The sequence below is a fragment of the Mustela erminea genome, chromosome 3 (genome assembly GCF_009829155.1).
Source record: "Mustela erminea isolate mMusErm1 chromosome 3, mMusErm1.Pri, whole genome shotgun sequence".
Lineage (NCBI taxonomy): Eukaryota > Metazoa > Chordata > Mammalia > Carnivora > Mustelidae > Mustela > Mustela erminea.
The window spans coordinates 12,765,519-12,773,789 of record NC_045616.1 but is presented as its reverse complement, the minus strand read 5'-3'; the positions used below and the strand labels follow the sequence as shown (position 1 = coordinate 12,773,789).

Sequence of the window (8,271 nt, the reverse complement as noted above, 5' to 3'; positions counted from 1 at the left end):
CCTCCTGGTACAATGACCTGACTCTGAAAAACAATCTGAGTGGTTTGAAGATGACTTCCCATTATTATCCAAGGTCACAATTCATTCATTTCACTAATTCATTCTTCTGTTTATTATATCCTGCTATTCATTCCATCAAGTATGTTTCTCATTTCATTTATTGTTCATTTTTTTTGTGTTGTTCTTCCTTATCTCTATATTAAGGGTGTTAATTGTGTCTTCCACTTTTCTGAAGTCCAGTAAGTATTCTTATGACTATTGCTTTAAATTCCCTATCAGGCACATTACTTATATCTATTTTTCTTTGCTCTCTGGCTGTGGCCTTTTCATGTTCCTTCATTTGGGATAAACTTCTCTGTCTCTTCATTTTGTCTGCCTCTCTTTTTCTCTTTCTCTGTGTTGAGAAAGCCAGCTGTGTCCTTTGCTCTCGAAAATAGTAGCTTTATGAAGAAGAGATCCTGGAGTGTTCTGGAGTTTAGTGTCCCCTGTTCATCTGAACCTGGCACTTCCAAAGAGTATCAAAAGTGTGTTGCTTATGCCCTGCTTTTGTGTCTGAGTCAATTTTCCTCCCAATGCAGTTGTTGGCACTGAATTTCTGCCTGCTCTGGGCTGTGGTTGGTCTCTGTTGTGTTAGAAAGACCCAGACAGGCCAGCTCAAAGGGGGTGTGCCTGCAGAGGAACTTGGGACCAGGGTGGCAGTCTAAGCAAAGTTTTTGCAGGGCCACTGAAGCACTGTAGCGGCTGGGGATTGTTACCTGGGGTAACTGGGGTATGGGATTTGGCATGGCTCACAAGGGCACCTGTGAGCACCCGACTGGGCTGGAGTGTGAAGGTGCCTAGGGGTGTGCAGCTGTGTGAGACTTGATGGTGGCTAGAGGTACATAGTTGGGTGTGTTGTGGCAGATGTGAGGTTTGGAGTGACAGCTGTGCACTGGGAGGCAGGGTTGGGTACCTGCATGGCTTTAACAAAATTTGCTCTGAGCCCAGTGCTGAGGTTAGCAGGTTTCAAGTGGGTGAGTCCTCAGGAGAACTCATGGGCCTGGTGCACTTCTAGGGGGTTAGGTAGCAGGTGTCTGTGCAGCCCCTCCTCTCACATGTGTCTCTCTGTTTATGCTGGGGAATGGAGGAGGAAAATGGCACCTATCAGCTCCTTCATTTTCAGAGAAGTCCCTTAACATACTTCAAAATGAGTATGAACAGATCTGTTACCTGTTTGCCTACCTAAGTTGTGTAAACTGTTGTTTTTATGTTGCTTCTCCATGAAGTCTGCTGTCTCTGTAAGGGCAGTGACCCATCACTGTCAAAAGGGGGACGGGGAGTGGCACCGTCCCCCTCTTCATTCAGTGCTGAGTCAGCTCACCTCTAAAGCACCAGGTTCCAAGACTCACTGGTTTTACAAACTAACAGAATTCATCCCTCTGCTTTTTAAAAAAAAATCTTTTATTTATTTATTTGTCAGAGAGACAGAGAGAGAGAGAGACAGAGAGCTCACAGGCACGGGGAGCAGCAGGTGGAGGAAGAGGCACACCTCCCACTGAGCTAGGAGCCTAATGCTGGACTCCATCCCAGGACCCTGTGATCATGACCTGAGCCAAAGGCAGACACCTTAACCTACTGAGGCATTCCACCTCTGGTTTTTAAAGCCAAACAGTTTGGGGTTAGTCTTCCCTGTGTGAGCTCCCTGATGGGAAGGCCTGTTTCTTTTCCTTCTCTGTGAGTGCTGTTCCCTCCCTCATGTGGGCAGCTTCCATCCAACTCCCTGACCTTTCCAACCTTTCAGGTTTATTTCTATTTAGCTGTGAAGTTTGTTCTACCAGTCTTCAGATTGCTGTCTAGTTTATTGACTTGGATGTGATGATATGTAGTTGAAAAAAACATGGGATATGGTGAGCGCACAGTTTTCCTACTCTGCCATCTTCCCAAGGGGGCTCGCCCCCCCGCCCCCACTTCGAATTTTCCATTAGGCATACCACTTAGGACTCTTGCTGTGATTTTGTGCTGTTCTTTTATCTGGGACATATTCCTCTAGCTCTTCATTTTGCTTAAATCTCTGTGTGTGTTTCTGTGGGTTAGGAAAGTCGGTTACTTCTGTTTTTGGAAGTACTGGCTTTGTGAGGATGAAGTCTTGTGCCCTGCGGTGCAATGTCCCTTGTTCACTTGAACCTGGCATTTCAGGGGTATGTCCTATGTGTGTTGCATGTACCCTGTTGTTGTGGCTGAGTCACTTTTTCCTACAGCCCAGTCATCTGCAGTGGCTCTTTACTTCTTGTGGGCTGTGTGGTCCCTGTGATATTAGTTGGCCAGTCTGGGGCTGTCTTGGGCTTGAGCTGGGTCAGACTAGGTGTTTGTGAGATACAGTTACACCAAACTGCAAGGGGCTTTCTGTGTATTGTCTCCTGAGAAGCTTTCCTTGGTGGGTGGGGCCATTGCTGGGACCTCTGTCCAACTGCTGTATGTGGATATCTTTTCCTCTCCCTGGGACAGGAATCTCTTTGGAGTGGTGTTAGCATCTGTCAGGCTACTAGAACACTGCCAAGAGTGCATTGGAGGGGGTAAAACATCTGTGTTTTTCAAGGTTTGTGTGCTGGTCCTCTGGGGGGGTTTGCAGCACCAGGAGTGAGACAGGCCTGGCTGGATCAGGTATATCAGCCAAAGCACAGGCAGGGGATGTGGCAGTGTTAACAAGTTAGAATGTTAGTGAGAGTTGGCACTGTGCTGGTTCCCATGTGTTTGTGCTGGGTGAGCGGGGATGAAAACAACGCCTGCCAACTCCTTTGTACTTAGAGGAGTCTTCCAACCATTTTTGTCCCTCCAGAATATTGTCTGAGATGCATAAACAACTATCCCTCCATGTGTCCCAAGTGTTTTCCAAATTGCTGCTTCTATGCTCTATTTCTATGAGGTATTCGTTGTGCTTTTTCTTTAAGGGTAGGATTCAGTTTCCTTTCAGCCTCCTGACTTTCCCAGAGCTAAGCGAATTGATTTTTAAAATCACTGGTTGTAAGAACTCAAAAAATTTTTTCCCTCTGGTTCCCTCTGGTCAAATGTCTTTCCTCTATGGGTTCCCTGGTGTAATAGTCTGTTTCTCTCCCTTCTGCACACCCACAGGTCCCTCCCTCTCATGGATGATCCTGTAGATCCATTTAGTTCCCCATGTCTCTACCCCCTACCCTCTTTGATGTGGCCTCTTCTTTAAATTAGTTATGGAGCTAATTCTCCCAGTCTCTGGGTCGTTTTCTGGGTTTTTTAAACTGATCTGAATTTTATCTACTTGTACACATGGGATAAGGTAAACTTAGGTCATTTTACTCCACCATCTTCCCAGAAATCATTCTTTAATTTTTAAAAATAAATTTTCTGATGGCCATGCAGTTACTTTGTTCCTGGAACTACTTTTACTGTCTGAGATATCCATTAATTAATAAGTTGAATAAAATCTGTGACACATGTGTATTTGATACTGAATGAGAAGTGTGTTTTTAACTGAAAAAAGGAAACTTTGACAGCCCCATACCAAAAAAAAAAATATGATTCAATCCTTCCCTCCATTTAAAAGTCTTAAACCATTAATTAAGAACAAAAATGCTAAAGCATATGATGACAGAGATGGTAAGTGGAATTATTCAGAAAGGAAGACCTTTAATGTAAACGTTCTAATCAATAACACCAGGACGGGCTAGGGAGTCAGGAGGACAGGTTTCAATCTAGAGTCCTTGGAGAGCAGACTTCATCACCAAGGGATGGCTGTTCTGATTAGTCAGTTGGGTCTGCAACAAGGTCTCTCTCAGTGCAGGGAAACCAGTGCACCTCCATTTCCTTAAAGGAAATGGGGCTGAAATGGAAGCAGGAAGGACCTAGGAAAGGTAAAGAGGAGAAATTTTCAGGAGAAAGAAAGACTAATGTCATGAAAACTCCAGACTCTCCTCATATCCTGTGAAAAAGGGTATTGTCTGAGGTATCTGGGGCACTCCTCATCCACGGGCAGGAAATACCCAATGCCTTCCACAAAGGCTGTGAAAGGTTTTGAAGAAATGCTAAGATTGGTTAAAATGGGATACCTGTTTGGTCTCAATAAAGAAACACAGGAAAACCTGGAAGAGAGCACTTCATGCCAGGGGTTAGAAAAAGTCTTTCAGAAATAGAAATTATAGTGCAGAGAGAACGTTTATCCCTCATTCATAAGGGGAGCACAGGGAGTGGGCTGGACCATGGGGGGAGGGGGTTTCATGATTAATGAGAAAACAGAACCTCACCTGTGGAAAGAAACCCTCACTGAGCCAGGTCCAGGGCCCACCTGAGAGGTTTTATTCCCTGACACTCCTCACTGCACCTACTGTTCTCCCCCTCTGCTGTGACTAAGGAAATTTACTTATATTTTCACAAATCCTTGGAGACTCCTTCTCTGTCACATTTCTGTCCCCAGTCTCTGGCAATTAAACTCCAAGCGAAGGGTGACTCCTGCAAAGTTCTCTGCTCATCTCAGTTGTTCCAACAAACAAACTGTTTCTCAGGGAGGGGTGGAGAGAACTGGGGAGTGAGGGTAAGGTAAGGGACTTAAGTGGTCTGAGCCCCAGTGTCCTTGTCTGTAAAAGGCACATAATGATGTTCACCACAAAATGTTTGTAATGAGATTAAAGTGCAGAGACAATCTAAAGTCATCTCCCCATGGTAGGTCCCAAGAATTACAGTGATTATTAGTGCCACTGCCCTCCATTCTCTCCAAGCTGAAAACTAAGCAAATAATTTCCTGTGGTTTAGTCCAACTTCCAGAACACAATTCTGTCCTTTCTTTTTTCTGAATGCAACAAAGAATATTTTCTTCCAGAAAAAGTTTTATTGTAGCTGGTACAGAGTTTAGATGGATGGATACAAATAACACCAATAACTGCAGATATTTAAAACTATGTCTTCAAATACAGATCGAATTCTGCCGTTTATGTTCCAAATATAATTTCCCAAGGGAAAATAGTATGGTGAATTTTTTCCTCTTACAGAAACTGAAATAATAAAAAGTGGTTAATTTTGTTGGAGGATTATATTTACAGCACTTCCCTATGTATTTCTTATGTTCCAGACAATAAAGGTATTTACCTCTTCTCTCAAGAATCCTAAAGACTTTGCACTTTATTCTTTAAAGAATATAAGACTTCAAGAAGTCTGTATAAATTTCCTGGTCACACAAATAACCCAATTAAAAAATGGGTAGGAAACATGAACAGACATTTCTCCAAAGAAGACATGAAGATGGACAACAAACACATGAAAAGACATTCATCACCACTTACCACTAGAGACATACAAATCAAAACTACAATGGGATGTCACCTTGCACCTGTCAGAATGGCTAAAATCAACAGCACAGGAACAACAGGTATTGATGAAGATGTGGAGAAAAAGCAACATTTGTACACTGTCGATGGGAATGCAAACTAGTGTAGCTACTCTGGAAATCAGTATAGAGGTTCCTTGAAAATTTAAAAATAAGGGCACTTGGGTGGCTCAGTTGGTTAAGTGTCTGCCTTCAGCTCAGGTCATGATCCCAGGGTCCTGAGGTTGAGCACTGCACCAGGCTCCCTGCTCAGCAGGGACTCTGCTTCTCCCTCTTGCTCTGTTCCCTGCTCATGTTCTCTCTCACTGTCTCTATCTCTCAGATAAATGGATAAAATCTTAAAAAAAAAGTTAAAAACAGAAGTAACCTATGATCCAGCAATCACAATACTATTTACCCAAAGAATAAAAAAACACTAATTCAAGGGGATGCACACACTCTAATATGTATAGCAGCATTTTCTATAACAGCCAAGTTATGGAAGCAGCCCAAGTATCCATAGATATATGAATGGATAAAGATGTGGTATGTGTAAATGAAATACTATTTAGCCACAAAAAGAATGACAGCTTGCATTTGCAAAGGACATGGATAGAGAAAGGGAGTATGATGCTAAGTGAAATAAGTCAGAGAATGACAAATGCTGTATGATTTCACTCATATATGGATCATATAAGAAACCAAAAGGCAAAGGGAAAAAAAGAGAAAGACAAAGCAAGCAACAGACTCTTAACTATGGAGAACAAACCGATGGTTACTGGGTGGATAGGTGACATAGGTGATGGGGATTAAAGAGTGCACTTATGATGAGCACGGATGATACATGGAAGTGTTGAGTTACTATACTCACCTGAAATGAATATAACACTGTGTATTAACTAACTGGAGTTAAAAATAAAAACTTAAAAGGTCAAAAAAACCCCACTTATATATTTAAAAAAAAAGTTCCTACTTACAGAGCATGAAAGGTGAGCACTCTCTAAAGAGAATTTTATAAGCTTATTTTTCATCATCTGTATGATGATTTCATCCAGTTTCATCTAAGAAACTAGTGTGAGACCTTTAAAAAATCAGAGAAATGATATCTATACATACACATATGGAATATTGTATGTTTCCGGCACATAGTAAGTTCTGACTCAATGGTAGAGAATCGCAATAAGAGTAAGGAAGTCAAATTCAGGGCATTCTCTGATATTAGAAATAATTCTAGATTTAAACAATAAGGGACAAAAAAAATAAACAATAAGGGACAATAATCCCAATGCCTTACTTCTGCACGTGCTTGGGTTTACAAAGTCCTACATTCCAATGTAATGCATTTTACAAATGAATTAGCTCACTAAATATTGGGTAAAAATATAAAAGCTGTTTTGGGGGCACCTGGGTGGCTCAGTGGGTTAGAGCCTCTGCCTTAGGCTCAGGTCGTGATCTCAGGGTCCTGGCATCAAGCTCCGCATCAGGCTCTCTGCTCAGCGGGGAGCCTGCTTCTTCCTCTCTCTGCCTACTTGTGATCTCTGTCTGTCAAATAAATAAATAAAATCTTAAAAAAAAAAAGCTGTTTTTTCACTACACACAGAGAGGGTTTAGGATTTTAAAAAAGCCTGCAGGTATTATGATCATCATTAACAGTGAGGAAACAGAGCCTCACACAGAGATTATTTACTCAAAGTCACAGAATCAAGGGATGGCATTGCCAGGCACAGGATGTCCTGGTCCTTCAGTGCTGACTGCCAATCCTGCAATGGTCCAACCCCTTTCTCAGGGCCCCCATCACCTCCCGGTTTCTCAAGCTATAAATGAAGGGGTTGAGCATAGGCGTAAGGACTGTGTAGAAGATAGAGACCACCTTGTCATGGCTGGGAGCCCGGTAGCGCTGAGGCCTCAGGTAGATGAACATGGCTGCCCCGTAGAAGAGGGAGACAGCTGTCAGATGGGAAGAACAGGTGGCCAGGGCCTTTTTGCCAGCCTGAGCAGAGCGCATGCGGAGCACAGCCCTCAGGATACGAGCATAGGAGGCAACGATGATGGAGAAGGGAAGAAACAGCATGAAGACACAACAAGCATATATAACGTTCTCAAAAATGGATGTGTCTATACAGGCCAGTTTCAACAAGGATAGCATCTCACAAAAGAAGTGGTTCACTTCCCTCCAGCCACAGTAGGGGAAGGTCATTACTACCACCATCTGGATCACACCATCTATTATCCCGAAGGCCCAGGAGCTCCCAACAATCTGGAGGCAGACCCTCTGACTCATGAGGACAGGATAGTGAAGTGGGTGGCTAATGGCCACATAGCGGTCATAAGCCATGAGTCCCAGCAAGAGCCCCTCAGACCCCACAAGACAGACAAAGAGGCCAATTTGTATGCCACAACCCACAAAAGAGATGGACTTCCTGCCAGATAGGAAGTTGACTACCATCTTTGGCACATTGGTACAGACCAACATGAGGTCCATGAGGGAGAGCTGACTGAGGAAGAAGTACATGGGTGTATGAAGTCGAGGATCTATATAGATGAGGAAGAGGAGGATAACATTCCCACAGAGGGCCACTGTGAAGACCACCATAACTAGAGAGAAGAGGACAAGGTCAGTTGGACTGTGAGAAAAAATGCCCAAGAGGATGAAGTCATCTGTGGATGATTGATTCGACTGTATCTCCATGGCTTAGTTGATGTTTCTGGTTACCTGTGACTGTGAACAAAAAATAATGGATCGACTGACATTTCTTTATTACCTCTGCATTCTACATCTTCAGCCAGTTGTTTTGTTTGTAACTCATGAGACCTCAACAATATGAACTTTGGGACATGGAAGAGATACTCCTTTATATTCCCATCTAACAGCAATAGGAGTCATCCTAGCTTATAGAATGGACCAATTATCTATTTGTGTATATCCTTACCTGGAAGAGATTATCATATAGGACCTTTCTGCA

At 43.0% G+C, this 8,271-nt stretch overlaps 1 protein-coding gene across 1 annotated transcript; it reads right to left on the bottom strand.

The window, feature by feature from the left end:
• Positions 1–7,049: 7,049 nt before the first annotated feature.
• LOC116585550 (olfactory receptor 2V2) lies at positions 7,050–7,997 on the bottom strand. Its single transcript, XM_032334929.1, has one exon. It carries the CDS (start codon positions 7,995–7,997, stop codon positions 7,050–7,052), a length of 948 nt encoding a protein of 315 aa, XP_032190820.1.
• Positions 7,998–8,271: the final 274 nt, after the last annotated feature.

Excerpts from the sequence above, each read along its gene's own strand:
- LOC116585550 (XM_032334929.1), bottom strand. The coding sequence starts at position 7,997 with ATGGAGATACAGTCGAATCAATCATCCACAGATGACTTCATCCTCTTG.